Below are 22451 nucleotides of genomic sequence, written 5' to 3'. Positions count from 1 at the left end.
TATGGAGGGATACAGATTTTATCAGGCTGTGTGGCATCGGCTGCCAAAATGTGTGCCCCCCCCATCTGTAATCCATATTGCCTTTGCCATCACAAAGGGTATATTTGCCAAATAGGTCACAGTATAACCAATAAGTACAGTAACTTTGGAGAAGATGTCTCATTCACAGCAAAAGTTATGGAGGGATACAGATTTTATCAGGCTGTGTGGCATCGGCTGCCAAAATGTGTGCCCCCCCCCATCTGTAATCCATATTGCCTTTGCCATCACAAAGGGTATATTTGCCAAATAAGTCACAGTATAACCAATAAGTACAGTAACTTTGGAGACCATGTCTCATTCACAGCAAAAGTTATGGAGGGATACAGATTTTATCAGGCTGTGTGGCATCGGCTGCCAAAATGTGTGCCCCCCCATCTGTAATCCATATTGCCTTTGCCATCACAAAGGGTATATTTGCCAAATAAGTCACAGTATAACCAATAAGTACAGTAACTTTGGAGACCATGTCTTATTCACAGCAAAAGTTATGGAGGGATACAGATTTTATCAGGCTGTATGGCATCGGCTGCCAAAATGTGTGCCCCCCCCCCCAATCAATAATGCACCTTGGCGTTGCTATCACGAAAGAGTTTATTTGCAAAATAAATAACAGTATAACTAATAACTACAGTAACTTTGGAGACCATTTGGTTTTTTTAGACTTCTTAATTTAACATCTACATCTATATATGTAGATATGTGTTCTCGACAATGTGTGCCATAAGAACACTAGCTGTGGACCTTTAGTGTCAACTATGTACAAGCAAGACAAATAAACACATCTTCTGGTGGTGGGCTTTTCACGCAGAGCTGGTGGAACCACCGCAAACACATCTCACACTGAATCTGTAAAAAAATAAATAATTACAAATCCCAATGTTAAAATTTCATTTATGGGAATTGATCATAACATTTAGCAGTCTTTCTTGATGTCATTACCCATTTGTTGTCAGTTTCATGCTCTTCTTCCCCGCAGAAATGACAGATGTTTGTCAAGTCATCTGTTTTAAAAAGTGAAAAAATAGCACATAGAGTATACTACCTACTGCACTTATTACTTCATTCAAACAACTATATGGTTTGTTTCTACAGCCATCATGATGAAAATATTCATGATGTGAGAACATTGAATGGTGGAAAATGAGTTACCTGTCTCTAGGAGAAGAGTGGTGGCAATTTGCAGCCTGTGTGTTGTTACGACCCGTCTAGGGCCAGGCCATAACATGAATGAGGCACTCGCTTCCCTCCCCAAGACCCAAGCAGTCACACGCAACAAATCCGTTAGATGTGAAGTGATTTATTTACAAGGTGAATAAAGAGAACCAAAACGGGAGTGTCAACACTTCAGGGTGAGCCAAGGCCAAAACAATAAACAAAACAAACCTACACAAATCCCGCACCCCTGACCTCGCCGAAATAAAGTCAAAATAAAGACAGAGTCTGACCTCCTTAACTAACTCAAAACAGGAGAAAACGGGTGATCAAAAGAAATGGCAGCTCACCCCTACCCACTCCACTTCCACAACTTTCAAGCGTATACTGCAGCCAGCGGGTACCACAGGACTACTGCTGGGTGATGAGGAGAAACGCGAGGGCCTCTCCCGCTGTAGCACTCCAGCCTCCTTTTAATGGGCGGGTCCTCCAGCTGGATCCAATCACACCGGGGCAGTAAGTCCACGCACCAATCGGAACAGGGACCTGGCACAGCTAAATTAACATAGACAAAAACACAGCACTTGCACAAACAAACACACGGACATACAAGTTCGTAACACCCCCTTCCATAAGATTTAAACAATCCTCCTATTGTTTAATTCCTAAACTACAAAATTGCTCTCGACAGGGCGTCCGCGATGACATTTTCCGTCCCTTTCTTATGCTTGATCTGCAGGTTGAAGTCTTGCAAAAGAAGGGACCAACGCATAAGTCTCTGATTTGAGTTCTGCATCTGGGAGAGAAAAACCAATGGGTTATGGTCAGTGAACACTTGAACAGGGATAGAGCTGGATCCGATATACACCTCGAAATGCTGTAGGGCTAACAACAAGGCAAGGGCTTCCTTTTCAATGGTACTGTAGTTCATCTGATGTTTGTTGAATTTTTTTGAAAAGTAACAAATTGGGCGATCCACGCCGCAATGGTCTTCCTGCATAAGGACAGCTCCTGCACCAACCGCACTAGCGTCAACCTCGAGCTTGAAAGGGGACATGAAATTCGGGGCCGTAAGAACAGGGGAACTGCACAGTAATGCTTTCGCAGACTCGAAAGCAGTCTGACAAACAGGCGTCCACACAAAAGGCTTCATCGGACTGATCAAATCGGTGAGAGGAACGACGACAGTGGCAAAGTTCTTACAAAACCCTCTATAATAACCACACATTCCTAGAAATCGGCGCAGCGCCCTTCTCGTTTGTGGGACTGGAAACTCAACGATCGCCTGTATTTTCGCGGTCACAGGCAGTATCTGTCCCTGACCCACCTGTTTTCCCAGATATGTGATGGTGGCTCTGCCAAATTCACATTTGGCTAGGTTCAACGTAAGCGAGGCCTCCTGAAAACGGCTGAAAACAAGAGAGAGTGTTTGTAAGTGGTCAGACCAGGTGGATGAGTAAATGACAACATCGTCCAGGTAGGCATCGCAGTTATTCACGCCCGCCAGTACTTTGGCCATAAGGCGCTGGAAAGTAGCGGGTGCATTACGCAACCCAAACGGCATAACCGTGTACTGGAGAAAATGATCTGGCGTGACAAAAGCAGATATTTCAGAGGCTCGGGGAGTTAAAGGTACTTGCCAGTAACCTTTTAACAAATCAAGTTTGGTTACAAACGATGCCGATCCCACTCTTTCAATACAATCCTCCATTCTAGGAAGAGGAAATGAATCAGGTTTGGTAACAGCGTTAACTTTCCTGTAATCATTACAAAACCGAGGAGTGTTGTCGGATTTTGGTACTAGCACACACGGCGAACTCCATGCGCTGGCGCTCGGAAAGGCTAAACCGTGTTCTAAGAGATAGTCAACTTCCTTCTGCATTATCGCCCTTTTCACTGGGTTCACTCGGTAAGCATGTTGCTTAATCGGTTTATGTCCTTCCACATCAATATCGTGGCACAGGACCGCAGTTTGACGAGGGTGATCAGAAAAAAGTGATAAGTTCTTTTCTATCAGATCAGTGATGTCAGCTCGAGCGGGTTCAGACAGGTGGACTAAATATGTGTCTAAATCATTTAAGATCTCCGAATTTTTCAACCGGCCGCTACCCAGCGCTTCACTTTTCTGGAGTAGCCCGTCATCAGAGGGTTCATAGGGAGAAACAGTACTAGCGGCGCACACTGGAGACGGCGCACCCGAAGGACTCCTCGAGTGAAACGATTTTAACAGATTAATATGACAAACCCTAGACTTTCTCCGGCGGTCTGGGGTCTGGATCACATAATTGTTGTCACTGAGTTTTTGTTCCACCACATATGGGCCAGCGAACTGAGCTGATAAGCTGGACCCTACCACAGGCAACAACACCAACACTTTCTCTCCCGGCTGAAAACTTCTGCAAACAGCCTTTTTATCATAACGAGTTTTCATTTTAGCTTGCGTATGTGACAGATTCTCTCGAGCCAACTGACATGCAAGGTGAAGCTTTTCCCGAAGTCCGCTAACATAATCCAGAACATTATGCTGAGTTTCAGAAGTTTCTGACAACCACTTCTCCTTCAGAAGGCGGAGGGGACCGCGGACCACGTGTCCAAACACCAGATCCATCGGACTGAATCCCAAGGATTCCTGAGTGACTTCTCTGACTGCAAACAACAATAACGGCAGACCCTCATCCCATTCTCTATCCGACCCCGCGCAGAACTTGCGCAGCATAGCTTTGAGGGTTTGATGGAATCTTTCCAGAGCACCTTGACTTTCCGGGTGGTATGGACTGGATTTTACATGTTTTATGTGCAACTCCTCCACGACCTGTGCAAACATTTTTGAGGTGAAATTCGTTCCTTGGTCTGTTTGAACAACCTTTGGAAGCCCGAAAGTAGAGAAAAACTTAAGTAGTGCCTTTATCACCGGTTTTGCTTTCAGCGTGCGTAGTGGAATTGCCTCTGGGTACCTTGTTGCTGAACACATTATTGTAAGTATGTATTGGTGTCCGGATTTGGTTTTTGGCAGGGGACCCACACAATCCAATATTACTTTTTCAAACGGCTCACCTATTACTGGAATAGGATGTAACGGAGCAGGTGGAATGGGTCTGTTAGGTTTCCCCGCCATCTGACATGTGGTACAGGTACGGCAATATGCCACCACATCAGCTTTCAACCCTGGCCAAAAGAAGTTGCGCAACACCCGATGATAAGTTTTGTTCACCCCAAGATGTCCAGCCATGCTGGCATCATGCGCTAAGCTAAGCACCTGCCCTCGATGTGGCTTCGGCACCACCACCTGCGTAGCACCAGGCAAACCACACCGGTCAGAGGACCACCTCCTCATAAGAACTCCATCTTGCAAAAAATAAGAAGTGGGTGATTCACTTCCTGCACTCTTAGCTGCAGATAGAAAACAGGGAGCCAGTGATGAGTCATTCTGCTGAGCGGTTATCAATGCATCCCTATTCAATTTCTCATCCAGCTCTGGCATCAGTTTCATCACATCGCTTTTTGTTCTATCACTCTCATGGCTGGGAGATATTCTCTCGTCTGGCATCGCCATAAACGTGTCAGCAACATCCATAACGTCATCAAATTTGCGTGACTGCGCACGAGTGATTGCACAAACAGGAAACACATTTAACAAAGGGGCGGCAACCTCAGTGACAGAAGAAATAGGCGTTTCCACCACTTCAGGCGGTGGGAAAACTGTTCCACCAGCCAAGTCATTTCCTAAAATAAACGAAACCCCTTTAATCGGCAACTGGGAACTCACCGCAACTTTGACATGCCCCGTTTTCACGGGCGAATGTAAATGGACTTTGTGTAACGGCGCCCGAAGAACGCTCATCTTAATTCCCCAAACCAACACATCCGAATCACAAGCAGTTTTATCTGACAATGGTAGTACACTATCCAACATAAACGACTGATGCGCACCTGTGTCCCGAAGAATAGTAACAGGCACTTTGTCCCCCTCTTCTCCCGTCACAGAAACAAAGCCTTTCGTGATGAACGGTTTAAAACGTGGCTCTATTTCTGCATCCACATGGTGCAAATCACGGGTGAGAGTGGAATGCGATTTAGGCAAAGGGACAACTTTGATGAGACCTACGCCCGCTGGATTTCTAGAGCCTTTGCGCTGCTCTTTCCTCCGGAGCGCAGGACAGACAGCGATTAGATGTCCGGGTTCGCGACAATAAAAACAGTCGCGATTAACACCATCCTCCTGTCTATCTTTCAGTCCTATCTTTGGTGACTTTATCTTCCTTTCCTGTCCCACCCTGATATTCTGTGAGACAGCGGCTGAAAATATAGTTTTGTGGGTGAGAGTGAACTCATCAGCCATCACTGCCGCTTTAGCAAGTGAGGTCACCTTTTGCTCATTCAGATAAATGACTACTTGGTCCGGCAAACATTTTTTGAATTCCTCTAACAAAAGAAGCTCTTTCAGCCCCTCGAGATCCTTTACTTTACTGGCCTGCAACCATCGTTCAAACAGGCGACTTTTCTCACGGGCAAACTCCACAAATGTCTGATTGGCGGTTTTTTCACACTTCCTAAATTTTTGACGGTAGGCTTCTGGGACGAGCTCATATGCCTGCAACACAGTCTTCTTCATGACGTCATAATCCAGGCTATCTTCAATTGATAAACTGGTACACACCTCCTGGGCTTTGCCAACCAATTTGCATTGTAACAGCAGCGGCCAAAATTCCTTCGGCCAACTTAACGCGGCCGCTATACGCTCAAAAGCGTTAAAATAGGAATCCACTTCGGCCTCACGAAACGGGGGAACCAGTTTAACGTGTTTGGTGATGTCAAAACCTGTCGGGACCGCGGTGGACGTACTAGGATGACTAGAGGCAGATGTGGAGGGCTTTCGCTCCAGCTCCAAAGCTCTGACACGGAGGTGCATTGCTTGTACCTCAAGCTCTTTAGCACGGGCTTCCACCTCCCTAATACGGAGGGTCAAACGGAGAGCTTCCGTAGACCGCCCCGCCAGGGGTTCCCCGGCCGTACCAGACTCAGCTGCTTCAGGCTTCGCCCCAGCAGCATCAGGGTCCTCCTCGGCTGTGTCAGAGCCCGCCTCAGCCGCATCAGAGTCCGCCTCGGCTGGTAGCACGTTAACAGGCCCTTTGACATCCGACCCCGGCTCAGCCTCCGGAGCCACCTTCACACCCCCGCCATCAGGCTGCTCTACAGCTGCCTGCGGGGCAGGAAGAACGCCTCGCTCCACCAACTCGGCACACAAAGCGTCCCTAACCACCGCTTTGCGGGCACCATAGGACACTTGAACGTCATAACAACTAGCAATGATAAGCAAATCCGCTTTCCTGCACTTCACAATTCTATCCCACGAAGGCGAAGTAACAAAATCATCCAAAGAAAACTCCATAATTCCACACACCTACCACCCCCACACCCAAGAAAACCGCCAACAGACCAAACACACGCAAAAACCCACAGAAAAAGGCAGAGGACGAGCCCCCAATTCATGTTACGACCCGTCTAGGGCCAGGCCATAACATGAATGAGGCACTCGCTTCCCTCCCCAAGACCCAAGCAGTCACACGCAACAAATCCGTTAGATGTGAAGTGATTTATTTACAAGGTGAATAAAGAGAACCAAAACGGGAGTGTCAACACTTCAGGGTGAGCCAAGGCCAAAACAATAAACAAAACAAACCTACACAAATCCCGCACCCCTGACCTCGCCGAAATAAAGTCAAAATAAAGACAGAGTCTGACCTCCTTAACTAACTCAAAACAGGAGAAAACGGGTGATCAAAAGAAATGGCAGCTCACCCCTACCCACTCCACTTCCACAACTTTCAAGCGTATACTGCAGCCAGCGGGTACCACAGGACTACTGCTGGGTGATGAGGAGAAACGCGAGGGCCTCTCCCGCTGTAGCACTCCAGCCTCCTTTTAATGGGCGGGTCCTCCAGCTGGATCCAATCACACCGGGGCAGTAAGTCCACGCACCAATCGGAACAGGGACCTGGCACAGCTAAATTAACATAGACAAAAACACAGCACTTGCACAAACAAACACACGGACATACAAGTTCGTAACAGTGTGTTTATGGCCTTTTTTGTAGACAGAAAGTCTATTGACTCTTTTCGCAAGATCTTTTCAGCAAACTGAAAAAGAGATTCGAAGATGACTAAATAGGCTAATATTGTAAATGTTATTTTATAGTAATTTGTTTCCTGTGAATCAAGTTCTTTCTTTTATTGTGTAATTATCTTATATTCCTTTTCCTGTCATTAACATTTATTACAACACAACATTTCCAATATTCTCGTATATATGTATGTATTACGGTTAAGACTCGTACTTTCAATGCAAAGACTCCACATGAGGTAGCGTCCACTTGTTTTGGGTGTTTGACTGTGTCACAAGTCCATCTTGAGACGTTGCATCCTTTTTTTCGCATGAATGAAAGACAAGTACAATAAAAACAAATAACATGTTTTAAAATTTTGGTGACACAAGAAGGTGAACAGTATGGAGAGCTTAAGTGTCTGTTGAACATCAAGTTAAGAACTGACCACACTGTTTTGTTAAAATCATTACTTTTTAAAAGTCTACAACGCATTTCCGTGGACAATTACTTCTGCTTTTTTTCCCGTTTCCGCCCATGATATAGAAATCAATCACTTACACAGTACACTTTGAAGAGATGTGGAGGAGGAGCAAAGATGAAATTCACACATGTATAACCTATGTGAAATTATTTAAGACATTTGTCTGATGTTTTAGTGCTAAACCTCCGCAACACTTTATGCAACTACTAAACATTATTCTCCCCATGCTATATTTTCTAATGTAAAAACATCATCTCATACAGACATCATGTCCTCAAATAAACATTGAAACATGGGGAGACTTCTCTTTAAAGGCAAAATTAACCCATAACACCACAATATCAGAAGGCCAACACAAAAATTCAAACCTGTTGCTGCTATTTTTTTAATTTTGAGTGCCAATTTTTTTTTAAATTTTTTTTGATTGACATCATACTTATAATTGTCATAATAAACACATAAATAACAACAGCAACAAAGCGTTTAATAAAGGGTCAAAATAAATTTCAACATTTATCCTTACCTTGTTGATTCCAAACAATTTTGGATACCTTGTTTAGTTTCTCCGAGTGGATCAAGATACAGTGACTTCTTTTCTTGTTAGTAAATGACCTACAGTAAAATTATGTGGAGAATTACATGTAATAATTCAAGAGTTAAGATTATCTGCATGCCATGCATTTGTCTTATAAAACTGATTTGATGAATATTGTAAATGCAATTATTTTTTTACCACTAATGTCCAGTGATGATGTTCATTTACAATTCCCAGAATGACTTCATGCTCCATGGGTTTGATCTTAAATTGAAACAAAACAATAAAAATATTCACTTCAGAAAGAAATGCAATAACATGTTGTTTAGAGTCCTTTTTTATTAAAGCAATTTATGATATATTATATATCATCCACTTATAAAGTACTGTGCGACAGCCATGATTCACCCCTCATTTCTTTAACCTGTGCAAGAAGCTGGACTATCTTATATTTTTTATAAGTGGTTTTGCACATTACTTCCTCCAAGACTAATAAAGGTCTTTCTAAGGATTTTTTTTGGACATGGAGTTCATTTTCAATCATTTTCAATGCGATCCTTTTACCATCTGCAGAATAATGTTTAATGCTTTCTTAAGCCTCTTTAACAGTGACGTAAGAATCACTTGATAATAAAAAGGTACCTATTAAAGAGATGAAGCAGTGTTGATGATTTCAAAAGAGATATTAGCCCAAATGTTTGAAAATCTCAAATCAAGCATTGATTGGAGTGTGTACAAAAAGAGGAGGAAACCAGACAAGCAGAGAACAAAAGAGAACTGTCAAGTCTAATAAACTATCCACATCTACTAACCCCAGTCTCAATTTATTCTTTCTGCATAAGCTGTTATCCAATCTAAATCTGGATGTGGATATGATCAGAGGTACTTAAACAATACACACAAGATTCTTTCTAGAGATACCTACCTTGAGTCTTGGAGCTTTTCTCTTCCAAATGGCAGTCATTGAAAATGAATCAATGAATGCTGCTTTTGCTGAATTATGACGATTGCATTGTCTCACCATGATCTCAAGATATGCATTAATAGACTGCGAATACAAAATGTAAACATTTGTTAACTGTTGTCAATGAATAAAACACTGATAGTTGCATTGTTGTCAGTAAAGATCACTGCACCTCACTTTCCAACTCCATGTCTGGACCAATTTGTTGGATATCCCAGTAGAATAATTTGTAAGCACCAATTCTGGAGAGTAGAATGTGAGGACTCTTTCCAGCCCAGGCATCCATTATATCTACAAAAAGTAATGAGAAAAAGAAATAAGTCAGCAGGACTAAATGTAAATCAAAATTTCAAATGCATAATTTCTTATGTAGTTGTCTGACAAAAGACGTGTTTCAGGGTAAATACTTTTAAGACGCTGATAAAATGGGCACATGGTTTAACATTGTATTTTGTAAAAAAAAAGGAGAACTTAAATTTGCTTTTATTTGGGGGTAAAGTTACACTTACAATGTTCTACAAAGAAATTTAAATAAATTCATATTAATAAAAGAAAATAAATTTAAATACATAACAATAGAAATGCTCTTGCCCCCTATCATATCTTTTTTCCAGCAGAAACACCTATTACAACAATTTTTTAAAATTATGTTTAGTTGCAGCTACATGACTATATTTTAAAATACTCAGGCTCAAGGCTTGCACCTGTAGCCTTTACTATTACATAATCTTTTCTGGAAAAATGTTATTTTTCTCCTCCAAAACTAGTTTTATTATCTGTAAAATAGAGTGTCAATTTTTGGGCTGTTAAAAGCAGCGTCTTAAAGAGTATTTGATCTTTCGAACTGTTGCTGGCAGGCAGTCATCATCACAACATTAATATACTTCTTGTAGTGGGCATTCTATGTCACTAGCAGCATATATGACAGCAATTTTGGAAAAGAAGAAAATGAAGAACATACACTACTAGTCAAAATTTGGGACACACCTTCCCATTCAGTGTTTTTCTCTGTGTTCATGCTTTTCATGCAGTGACAATCATCTTAGGTGACTACCCCATGAAGCTCACTGACAGAAGGCCTAGAGTGTGCAAAGCAGTGATCAAAGCAAAGGGTGGCTAATTTGAAGAATCTAATATATAAAATATATTTTTGGTTCTTTCATACTTTTTGGTTTACTACATCATTTGTGTTAGGGTTAGTGCTCCATATGTGTCCATTCATAGTTTTGATGCCTCGAGTTCTAATCAACAATGAATCTACAAAATAGACAAGGAAATTAAGAAGCAACATTAAAATGAAGGTGTGTCCAAACTTTTCACTCTTAGTAATGCACTGATATACAAGAATGGACATAAGGGGCTTCGTTCAAAGAAAAAACTCTGGTAGATGTTCTTTTATATATTATGTTTTGTGTGTTGTTCAGTATATTTCTATGCAAAACAAGAGGAATTTCAACACACAGCAGTATATTCACAGTTTAAACCAGATATTTACATACACTTTATGGTGTACATCAGATGTACAATATCAATCATGAACATTCTGGGTTACACAACAACAAAAGAAAGATTCACAGTTTTGAAGGACTCACTTTTTCATTTGTGTAATTTTACACATGTGGCTTACATCCTTTTACAAGTTTTCTATAATGTTTTGCCCCATGAATGTTTTTTTAAAGCATTAACATATTGTTAAATTTAAATATTCTGTTAGGAAATATACCTAACAAAATCTTTTTAAAGGTGTAAAATTTCCTATGCCATGATCTACAGAGTACTGAAACAAACACTGTCTGTGTGGTTTTTTCCCATATTACTAACATGCCAATTTGTTTGTTGTGATTTATTATCAGCCAGACTCATATTTGCTTTAAATGACAAATTTATTTAAGACGGAGTGATTTATCTAAGTCTGGGATGGTATGTGTTAACGGCCGCTCATAGATCCTACCTGCCGGATCTTCTTTTCATTGATATCGCTGTTATGACTGATGAAGCCGAGCTGGTGAGTTTCTGTGTTAACCAAGTAACGTGTTAAAGCTATAAATATGACTATTACTAAACTGTACTGTCATTAATAGTGTTGCTTTGTTAATGTTGTATGGTTGTTTTATTTTGTGTCTTTCAGTTGATTACCTGGCATCTGTAAAGGCACGGTTACTGTACTGGTGTTAGTTTATGGTTGTGGAATAAACTTATAAAAGGCAGCAATCAGATGTCCGAGCCTGAGTACGACACAGTTTCATCAGTTAAAACACACCCTTACGGTGGGAGTTTGCTAAATTAAAGGTAGTTAACTTAGTAAAAACCGTACAGTAATCAACACTTAGCCACCCCCCGCGACGGAGAAGTGGAGGAGGGTCTGTGTCGACTACGGAGAATCCAGCAATTAGACGGAGCCCGGCCAATCGACACGGCCGATCGACGTGACTTCGTTCTCAAAACACCGTCAAGCCCTCGTACGTGAGAGACTGTGTGTGGATTTCTTTGCTGGGACTATTAGGGCGCTGGCATAGGATAAGCCGGCCGCCGAAAACGAACTTTTAATTCAGTTACTAGCCGCTAAGCGACCGGAAGTGGGTCGCCGCCATCTTTGTTGAGGGCAAAGGAATAACGCCGGTAATAAACAAGAAGGAAAAGTCAGTATGGCATCCCGAGAAGAATTAAAGAAAAGGCGGTCCTCTGCGCAAGCAGTTTTTACTAGGAAAGCCAATTCCATTGCCTTTAACATTGACCTTCTGACTGAACATGACCTCATGTGTGAAAGTAGGACACTCAAAGACAGTTATAGTGAGGTTTGTGATAGCAGTTTTGATTACATCGCTGCTATGGAAGAAGAAGATGCAAGTGGGCTTGCAGCAGAAATAGCTGAGGTGGAGAAGAAGCTGCAGGACTGCCGCTCAAAATACCAGACCACAGAAATGAAGCTAAAGGAAGCGTCATGGTCTCGTTGTGCATCAGGTCAGTTTGACAGTCTAAGAGTTGACCTAAAAGATATGATTAGCCAGGTAGAAGCGCTCAAAACGGGTCAAATAAAACAGGATCAGTTTGATTCAATGCTCCCTGCTGTGGAAGGCCGAGAGGAAGCTCTGAGTGAGTTTGTGCATAAGTGGGATCGTTATGTTCCAGAGAAAGAAGTGAACGTTATGCGAGCTTGTCTCAAAGAGTTCAAGGAAAGGAGGAGAGTGGCTATGGTGATGCTGGCTACCACCCTAGATGGAAGAAGGAGATCTGGGTGTGGCGACCTTAGAAGCAGGACTAGCAGTGAAGGTGAAAGCAGTGATGAAGGTGGCGCTGACGGTGGAGTGACGACCAGCACTAGCAAGCCCAGTGGGCCCGCTGCGACCGGTGGAGATGATGGCCCAGCGCGTGCCAGTGGTGCGCTAGATGCTGACGTGCACCCTGCTGCATGCCAAAGTGCCGCAGTGGGCAGTAGTAACCAGGTTATTGATGAAGGTGGCCCCGATGGAGCACGAGCTGCAAGTCCTTCCATTGCAGCCCTTCAAGCGCCACCACAGGGACCACTATACCAGGGTCTGGGGAGTCCTGTGTTCAACCCTGGCCTCTCAGGCACGCCACAGCAGCTTCGAGGAGTGCATGGTGTGAGACCCAATGGCGCTGGGGCAGGACAGAGCACGTCTACCGTCTCTCAAGGATCACTTGGAACAAGGATCGCACTCGCACCCCTGAGCCTACCAAAGTTCTTTGGGGACAGGAGAAGCTACTGGCGCTGGAAGAGTAACTGGGGGATCCTCCAAGCGTTAGCGGAACCCACAGGTTCCCCGGAGTGCAGGCTCTTCCACCTGATGGACAGTATTGCTGATCCAGTAAAATGTGAACTTAGGCTGTCTCACTGCCGTACAGCGAGTGAGGTTTTCCGAGTTTTAGAGGACTGTTATGGTGACGTATCACAGATAGCAGATGACATTGTACTTGAGCTACAGGAGTTACCGGGCGTGCGCAACAACAAACCCAGAGAGGTTTTACAGTTGATCCAAGCTGTAGAGAGGGCGCTGTTGGACTTAATAGACCTAGGTTGTGAAGATGCCATAAAAAATCAGTTAGTGATCCGGTCACTTGAGAGTAAGCTGCCGGACAGTATGAAAGAAAGGTGGCTTTTGTACCGATGTGATCCTGTCAATGATGTCAGTCCACAGAACCGGTTTGATAAGCTATGGCAGTTCCTGAAAGATCAGAAGACAGTTCTGGTGCAACTGGAGCAGTTGCAATCCATCAGACAGTCTAATACTGCCAGGGCAGCCGATCCGAGCCCCCGCGAGAAACCAAAAGAGAGGCCTGATCGGAGGATAGAGAGACGTTCGTTCACCAAGGCTACTGCGAGCGAGACGAGAGGTGAGCTGTCACAGAATCCTTGCTGTTTGTGTGGCGAAGAGGGTCACACAGGGCGTTTATACCGCTGTAAGACGTTTAAAAAGGCCAACCCGTCAGAGCGGAGAGTTTACGTGAAAAAGACAAAAGTATGTCCCAGGTGTCTGGACTCTCATGGGAGTGATGACCCGTGTAGTAAAAACTTTCTGTGTCGTAATGAAGGATGCAGAAGGGGTGATGCCTCATCGGATCACCATTTCTTCCTGTGTCTTAAGATCCCAACTAGGAAAGATGCAGCTAGGCAAGGGATAAAGGGGGATAAAAGGAGAGAACCCCGAGGCCCGACAGAAGAGCAAGAGGCTGTGTTTGCTGGCCTAGGTCTGTCCCCGGAGCAGCTGGAGGCTGTTCGAAGGGCTTGCACAAACAAAGTAACTTCAAAGTTGTGGGCTGGCAGAGGCTCAGAAGATGAGAGTTGTCTGAAGGAGCTCCCGGTCCTCATGATGTTGTTGGACGTCACCACCAAGAGGGGAGACTGGATTGGAGCACTCATCGATTTAGCCTCTGACACGAATTATATCACCCACGAGGCAGCGGAGAGGCTTGGTCTGCCTGGTGAACCAATCACCTTAGTTGTTCATGGTGTTGGTGGCATGGAGGCAAAAGTAGAGACAAAGAGATACCTGGTGAGCATAAAAGTAGCCACAAAGAAGGGAACATGGCGACTCCATGAGATGGTTTGCTATGGATTAGAAGAGATTGCCAATGTGGGTCACGTCGTGGACTCGGGGCGCCTGGAGAAGTTTTTCCCAGGCTCCGTCGAACCCGGGGAACTGATTCGCCCGGAAAAGATTGAGCTACTCATCAGCACCCGGGAGGGTCGTCTAGCCCCCCAGAGAATGATGAGGTGCGGTGACTTGGTTCTGTGGGATGGTCCGTTGGGGAAAACCATCAGTGGTGCACACCCAGATCTGTTTGAAGATGTGGAGGTGACTGCACGACTCTCATCGACCCATTTTGCATGCTCCATGAGGGCGGAGTCTCAGAGAGTTGTGGCCCTCCATAACTGCTGCCCAAAACCAAAGAACGGCGTAGAAGTCGGTACCACGGCTACATCCAACACTGAGATCATCAAATGGCTGCAGTGGGACAGTATTGGTGCCGCCTGTGATCCCATGTGTGGCGGGTGCCGCTGCGGGAAGTGCGCCCCTGGAGGGAAAGAAATGTCACTTGCTGATGAAAGAGAGTTGGAGATCATCAGAGGAGGTCTAACCTTCAAGCTGAGTGACAATCATAGTGACAAACCCCATTGGGATGCTAAATATCCCTGGAAAGAGGACCCTGCGACCCTGCCTAACAACCGCAAAGCTGTGGAGGCGACTTTCCTGAAGTCAGAAAAGCGCCTCGAGAAAGATCCGCTATGGAAGGCAGCTTATGCTAAGCAGGTGTGCGACATGCTGGCTAGGGGGGCCGCTATCCAGCTTTCCCAGACGGTGTTGGACGAGTGGAAAGGAGCGGTGTGGTGGATAAACCATCTGATGGCGCCCAACCCACACTCCAACACCACGCCGGTGAGGCTCGTTTGGGACAGCAGCCAGGTGTACAGAGGTGTTAGTTTGAACAGCATCTTGATGAAAGGCCCAGATGTCCTGAATCCCATTAGGGCAGTGCTGCTCCATTTCCGGGAGGGAGAGCATGCGGCAATAGGGGATGTCTCCAAAATGTATAACTCTGTATGGCTGGAGGATCAAGAGGTGCATGTTCACCGCTTCTTGTGGAGGCATTCCCTGGAGGAGGACATCAAGGATTATGCTGTGGTGCGTGTGAACATGGGTGACAAGCCTGCAGGTTGTATCGCTCAGGTTGCCATGCGAGAGACTGCCCTTCTGCCACAGTTTGTCAACAGGGTGGAAGAAAGACGTGTCATTGAAGAGGATACTTACGTGGATGACATCCTTGTGTCCCACAACGACCTTGAGAGACTGAGCGAGATCCTTGAGGGGGTTGAAACCATTCTCAAGCATGGTGGGTTTTACCTCAAGCCTTGGGTGCGGTCTGGCTTTAGTGGGAGGCAAGGTGCTGTTCCTGCCGAACCAGAAACCATCATGTTGCCCAACCAGCTGCGGACCGAGGACAACAAGGCCTTGGGTGTGGGTTATCTCGTGGAAGAAGACAAGCTCTTCCTCATGGTGGCTATTAACTTCTCCGCAAGAAAGAAAAAGATGCGTACTCAAGTAGACCTCACTGAGGAGAACATAGGGGAGAAGACGCCAAATCCCCTCACCCGCCGTATGCTTCTAAGTCAGGTAGCAGGGCTCTATGACCCCCTTGGTCTGGCGACGCCCCTGAAGCAGAAAGGTGTTATTCTTGTCAGAAGAGCCTTTCAGGAGGCCGGGATACTGACTAAGGATACGTGGGATAAGCCGCTGTCTAGTGAACTACGTGGGAGAGCGATCAAGCTCTTTGAGGAGTACGCGCGGCTGAGTACCATCACCTTTCCCAGGAGTATTACACCATCCGGCTGGGTGGGTAAACCCTGGGGGATCACGTTCTCTGATGGAAGTTGTGACTCATACGGAGCGGTCCTCTACCTGCGCTGGGAAACATCTGGAGGGGTTAAGACCCGGCTCGTGGAGTCCAAGGCCAAATTGACTCCAATTGAACAAAAGGGAGATGCTGTCAAGGCAGAGATTTGTGGAGCTGTTTTTGCCACTCGCCTGAAAGGTTACTTTCTGAAGTACAGTCGGTTGGAAATAGATCGTTGGTACCATTTTCTGGACAGTCAGACTGTGTTAGGTGCCATCCAACGGGAGAGTTACGGGTTCCAGACCTTCTTTGCCAATCGAGTGGGAGAGATACAGAAGGCTGGGCCTGTGACCGACTGGTGGTGGCTTCCTGGCCAGTTCAACGTGGCTGACCTGGTCACAAGAGGATGTTCCCCTGAGCAGCTTGGTGAGGGCTCTTCATGGCAGACCGGTCCCATGTTCCTAACCAAGCCAGTAGAGGAATGGCCCATAAAGTCAGCTGCAGAGGTGGCCTCTGGGACTAGAGAAGTCGTCAGTCGACTCCAAAGAAAGGCTTTTTCTGCTATCTTAACAAGGTCGCAGGAAAGGGCGCAGACTACTCCAGATGGTTTTGATAGCGTCAAAGCCGTGGTCGGCGGCCGAGTAAGTCCAGAGCTTTTACCATTCAGCAACAAGGTTACGTCTTTTGAGACTAAGGGGTCTCCTTCTGTTGCTTCTAATGTCTGCAGGATCAAGGAGTGCTGGGGTTCAGCCTTGATAAATCAAGTAGATCTTTCACGGTTCAATTCTCTAGCCAAGCTCTGTGGGGTCATAGCTTATGTCCACAGAGCCTTGCGCTTTTGGTTATCTGGCAGGGGTCGAACTGCTGTAGGATTAAAGTGGGAGGCAGTGCCCACGGCTCAGGAGCGAGTAGAGGCGTTTCAGGACTTATGCCTCGCCGCCCAAGCAGGTGTGACTTTCCCTACGACGATGCTCAACCGCCTGGTTGTGCGCAAGGATAAAACAACGGGGCTCTTGATGTGCTATGGTCGGATTCAATCCGTTGAGGAGGAGAGGTCCGGGGTCCCTTTGATCCCCTACAAGTGTCGGTTAAGCTCTCTCCTCGCTGAGGACGCCCATCGTGTCAACCACGAAGGTGTTTCTGCCACCCTTCTTCGGATGAGGAAGAGGGGCTGGGTAGTTCAAGGTCCCAGGATCGTACGGAAGGTGATTGATTCGTGCGTAAGTTGCAGAAAGTGCAGGGCCAAGCTATGCACTCAGGTGATGAGTGATCTTCCTCCCGTACGTACTACGCCAGCAGCCCCTTTTGAGTACACTACTTTGGACTTGTTTGGTCCATATTTTGTCAGAGACTCAGTAAGACGACGAGTGAAGAAGAAAGTTTGGGGCGTGGTTTTTAGCTGTATGGCCTCAAGAGCAGTTCATGCAGACATAGTTGAAGATCTGTCAACTGAGGGCTTCCTGAAGGCATACCAGCGGTTTACTGCCCTGAGGGGTCACCCCAAGAAACTCTGGTCTGACCAGGGGACCAATTTCGTGGGAGCTAAACCTGCGCTGAAGGAGCTCTATGATTTCCTTGCGGGTATCGACAAAGACGAGATCCAAAGAAAGGCAGCCGTAGTTGGGTCTGACTGGATGTGGGAGTTTAGTCCAGCGGACTCCCCACACCGGAATGGAGCAGCAGAGGCAGCTGTTCGCGTGTTGAAAAGGGCGTTGAGTAACGTTGGTGAGGAGGGAAACTTGACTGCTCTGGAATTCCAAACCCTCCTCTATTTGGCGGCCAACCTCACCAATGAGAGGCCTATCGGGGCCAGAGCTCAAATTCAGGAAGAAATTGTAGATGTGTTGACACCAAACTCTTTGTTGTTGGGTCGGGCAGGGCCCAGGGGCGACAACATGGGTTTTGAGTTCCCTGCCTACCCATTCAGTCGTCTACGTGCAGTCCAGGTGGAAGTGGACAAGTTTTGGAGACGCTGGAGTCAGTTGGCCGGGCCGCACCTGTTTGTTCGGCAAAAATGGCATGCCCCGGCGAGAAATGTTTCTGTTGGGGACCTTGTCTGGGTGGCAGATCAGAACGCACTTAGGGGTCGTTTCAAGCTGGGCCGCGTGGAGGAGGCAGATCCGGATCACCTAGGTGTTGTTCGAGATGTCAAAGTAAGGATTTGTTGTAGTCGTCCCATCAACTGGTCTCAGGCAAGGAAGGACAGGGAACCATGTCATTCCACCATTCTCCACAGGGACGTAAGGAGGTTGGTGGTGTTACTGCCAGTAGAGGAGCAAGAGGAACGTGGTTCATCCCCCTGAGTACCCAGGAGATACTTGCAGATTGGGGACTCTTGGGTGTGGGGACCAGGCCCAACCTGTTTAAAACACTGTTATAAGACTTTTTGTTTTCTATATTAGTGTTTATTGCTACTGGTTATTGTGGCCTACTTAGTCTGGCACGTAGCCCAAGTGGGAGGTGTGTGGTTTTTTCCCATATTACTAACATGCCAATTTGTTTGTTGTGATTTATTATCAGCCAGACTCATATTTGCTTTAAATGACAAATTTATTTAAGACGGAGTGATTTATCTAAGTCTGGGATGGTATGTGTTAACGGCCGCTCATAGATCCTACCTGCCGGATCTTCTTTTCATTGATATCGCTGTTATGACTGATGAAGCCGAGCTGGTGAGTTTCTGTGTTAACCAAGTAACGTGTTAAAGCTATAAATATGACTATTACTAAACTGTACTGTCATTAATAGTGTTGCTTTGTTAATGTTGTATGGTTGTTTTATTTTGTGTCTTTCAGTTGATTACCTGGCATCTGTAAAGGCACGGTTACTGTACTGGTGTTAGTTTATGGTTGTGGAATAAACTTATAAAAGGCAGCAATCAGATGTCCGAGCCTGAGTACGACACAGTTTCATCAGTTAAAACACACCCTTACGGTGGGAGTTTGCTAAATTAAAGGTAGTTAACTTAGTAAAAACCGTACACTGTCATAGGAACAAAAGTCCTTTTTAAAAAAATAAAAAAAATATTATATTTATTTACATTTCTCTGCAACTGTTAGTTCTATGGTTTGTGCTGTAGATTGCTGGGCTGTAATCTGTGGAGCTGAGGCTTGTGTGGTTGTAGCATTTGGAGCTGTGGTCTGTGAGGCTGGGTCTGCTGTTGTGGTTTGTGAGGCTGGGTCTGCAGTTGTGGTCGGGTCTGCTGTTGTGGTTTGTGAGGCTGGGTCTGCTGCTGTTGTGGTCTGTGAGGCTGGGTCTGCTGTTGTGGTCGGGTCTGCCGTTGTGGTCTGTGAGGCCTGGTCTGCTGTTGTGGTTTGTGAGGCTGGGTCTGCTGTTGTGGTTTGTGAGGCTGGGTCTGCTGCCGTTGTGGTCTGTGAGGCCTGGTCTGCTGTTATGGTCTTTGAGGCTGGGTCGGCTGCTGTTTTGGATTCGGTTTGTAGAGCTGTAGCGTGTTCTGGTGCTGTAGCACTTGTGGCTGGTTCTGGTGGTTCGTTGTCTTTCTGTGCTGTTGCTCCTGACTCTGGTTCTGATACCGTTATTGGTATACCTTGTGGAACTGGAAATGGATGTTTAGTTTGAACTGGTAGTGATGTAAGTGATGCCATTGGTGCTGTAGCCTGTGTAGCTCTAGGAGGAGGTGCTGGTGCTACCGCCACTGGTGCTGCTGTAGCCTGTGAAGCTAGAGCAGATGCTGGTGCTGCTGGACCTGGTTGTGCTGTTAGTAATGTGGCTGCTGTTTTCTTTAAACCCCGGTGTGGCACTCTTGGCATGCTGTCTTTGCTTAACTTTAGTTGGTCAATATTTACTTTTGGAATGATTGTCCCATTGGAATCCTGAAGATCTGCACTTTTACCTTGGATTGCTGTAATAATGTAAGGGCCTAAAAAGTTTGCTTCAAGTTTCCCCCATTTCCTCTGCTGGCTTCTTATGTTAGCTCTTAAAACTTTGTCACCAACTTTGAAGACGACATCTCTCTTCATCATTTTTATTTTGCCCTTTGTTTTTTCCTGAGCTTTGACCACGTTGTCCTTCACCAGTTCCAACAGTTTTTGATGCTTTTGAATGTCTTCCGACACCTCCTCCTGCCCCACAATGTCTTCTACAGTCTCATCAACCTTTGAATCAAAAGACATGTCTATTATTACTATAATTTGTGTAAGATACACAGATAATACATAAAAGAACTGAGAAATACAGTGAAAATTTACATTAAGTGTCTTTGGTAAGGTTTTAAGACACAATGTATTTCTGGCAAAGCTTCAGTGTATCCTGGGATTGATTGGACGTGAAGAAAACTGTTATTGAGGGGTGGAACAATCCATAGAAATATTCAGTGTTGTTGTCCTTTTATGGCGGTGACATAGCATCCATTGAAACTGATCTGCCTGCGCCTCAAAAACTAAAAAAGTTTCGTTGTGTGGGATTTCCGTGTAGTTTGTCACAGACAAAAAGACATACCATGAACTCTTCTGGGATTTCGGAAGGATAGCGAGCCTCTCTGCCGAACATTAGGTAGTAAGGCGAGTATTTGGTGGTCACTTGTTTTTTAGTTCTGAGTCCAAACATTACAGCATCCAGGTACTCATCCCACATTTGTGGTTGGTTGCCAACAACTTTACACAGGGCTCTGACAATGAAAGCACATAGAAGACATTCATATGAAAGATCATTTACATTTTTTAATAGTTTAATGTCATGCATTAATGTTTTGTTTGAAGGGAACCCCCATAAATGTATAACATGTACTCCAAGAATTTACCTCTGGATGGTGCCATTCATTTTCTCCACCAGCCCATTCGTTTGAGGGTGATAGGGGGAGCAGAGGCTTCTTTTAATTTTTAACAGTCCACAAACCCTTTTGTTGAGCTGCAAAAGAAAGTTATATACACTGGCTATAAGCACATTACAATAAGAATTTAAATAAACAGCTGTCATACTAATATCTCAACAATAGATTTATAAAGACCAGAAAATTAACCATTTTCAAAAAATTATTCAAATATGAGTTCACATATTTTTGCCAAAGACTAAAGTACTTACAGAATTGACAAATTCTTTGCCTTGGTCAGTAAGAATCCTTTTCGGGGCTTCGAACTGGTGGACGAATTTTATGAGACAGTTTGTCACTTCCCCGGCTGATTTTGACTTTAAAGGGTATGCTTGTGGCCATTTTGTAAAATAATCAATAAAAACACATATGTATTGATGTCCATTGTTGGTTTCAGTAAGTATTCCAATGAGGTCCATCCCAACCAGTTCAAATGGCTGAGAGACCTTAAAAAGAAAATCATAGTTAAGTTAATAATACTGAAATTACACAGAATGCTAGTCTACTGTTATAATTTTTTTAAGTATATAATCAGTAGGTTTCTAAGCAATGAAAACATTGTGTGATTAAATGTGATTATTTGCTATGGTCGATGACTAACCTTTATCGGAATGTATTCTGCTGGTTTTTTAATTGTTGGAGCACTTGCCTGGCAAAGTGCGTACTGTGAAACCTAATCAAAAATAAAAGCAATTCAATAACAAACCCAATAGTTGATGATCAAGGTTTACATAACTTATTTTGAGAGATACAGAAACATTGCTGTGTTCCTCTTAAAATAATTTAGCTGTAGTCGAATTACATAGAGTTTGTTTTGGAGTACCCACCCAATTATTGATGTCGACTGACATCCCTGGCCAGTAGAACCGCTTTGAAATGGCTTCTCTTGTTTTTGTTTACCCGCAATGGGCCCCAGTAGGACTGGCATGAAAATCTGAAAAAATTGTGTTTGCCTCATCAGCCCCACAGACTACCGTTGTCTTTATGGTTTTGTCTGTGCCTTTGTAGCGCCAGTAAAACAGCTGCTCCCCTAAACATAAACAAGAAAATAGAAAAGTTTATTATAGCTGTTTAAACCACGACAGGTCTATATGTGGTAAAAGTCATGACAATACATGTAATGGGCTAAGTTTCCATTCAGCTTAAACACTCCCAAGAAAATCTCCAGGACTCAGACGATTGGATTCCAGAAGTTTTTACTGGGCACTTTTGTGAAACTGTAAACACAATACAATGAAATATACTGTAAACACAATACAATGAAATATATGAAATGTATTATGAAGAAAATATAATCTGATCAAACATTATTCAGCTTTAAATATTGTTCAGCTTTAAAGTTACTGTGCAACTGTGTAATAAAAATATGTGCTCACGACTTTGGCCTTGAGAGCGATAAGAAGCGATCGCCTCATTCTGCAGGTGCAAGATATCTGCAAGCGAAGAGACTAGAACACCCAAGGCCGCTTTCCTTTTATGGAGTTGTTTTTCTG

At 44.6% G+C, this 22451-nt stretch overlaps 2 protein-coding genes and 1 long non-coding RNA gene across 4 annotated transcripts; 1 reads left to right on the top strand and 2 right to left on the bottom strand.

Moving 5' to 3' along the window:
• Positions 1-619: 619 nt before the first annotated feature.
• On the bottom strand, positions 620-1382 carry LOC113027385 (uncharacterized). The gene is made up of 3 exons (XR_003273039.1): positions 1192-1382; positions 982-1043; positions 620-888 (listed from the first exon to the last, which is right to left on the bottom strand). It is a non-coding gene; the product is annotated as an uncharacterized LOC113027385 (long non-coding RNA).
• Positions 1383-11078: 9696 nt separating this feature from the next.
• Positions 11079-19004, top strand: LOC113026094 (uncharacterized). Of its 2 annotated transcripts, none has more exons than XR_003272868.1 (2): positions 11079-18802; positions 18926-19004. XR_003272868.1 is itself a non-coding variant. In XM_026174531.1 (2 exons), the coding sequence occupies exon 2, from the start codon at positions 11924-11926 to the stop codon at positions 18431-18433; it is 6510 nt and encodes a 2169-aa protein (XP_026030316.1). In that variant the 5' UTR covers positions 11079-11283; positions 11407-11923; the 3' UTR covers positions 18434-19004. The 2 variants fall into 2 exon arrangements, 1 of the variants encoding a protein (XP_026030316.1); XM_026174531.1 differs by having other exon boundaries at positions 11079-11283; positions 11407-19004.
• A 4-nt stretch (positions 19005-19008) lies between these two features.
• On the bottom strand, positions 19009-22210 carry LOC113024919 (flocculation protein FLO11-like). Its single transcript, XM_026172223.1, has 3 exons — positions 20589-22210; positions 19171-20245; positions 19009-19022 (listed from the first exon to the last, which is right to left on the bottom strand). The coding sequence occupies exons 1-3, from the start codon at positions 20829-20831 to the stop codon at positions 19009-19011; spliced, it is 1332 nt and encodes a 443-aa protein (XP_026028008.1). The 5' UTR covers positions 20832-22210.
• Positions 22211-22451: the final 241 nt, after the last annotated feature.

Source organism: Astatotilapia calliptera, chromosome 7, assembly GCF_900246225.1.
Source record: "Astatotilapia calliptera chromosome 7, fAstCal1.2, whole genome shotgun sequence".
Classification (NCBI taxonomy): domain Eukaryota; kingdom Metazoa; phylum Chordata; class Actinopteri; order Cichliformes; family Cichlidae; genus Astatotilapia; species Astatotilapia calliptera.
This window is presented reverse-complemented; position numbering and strand designations above follow the sequence as displayed.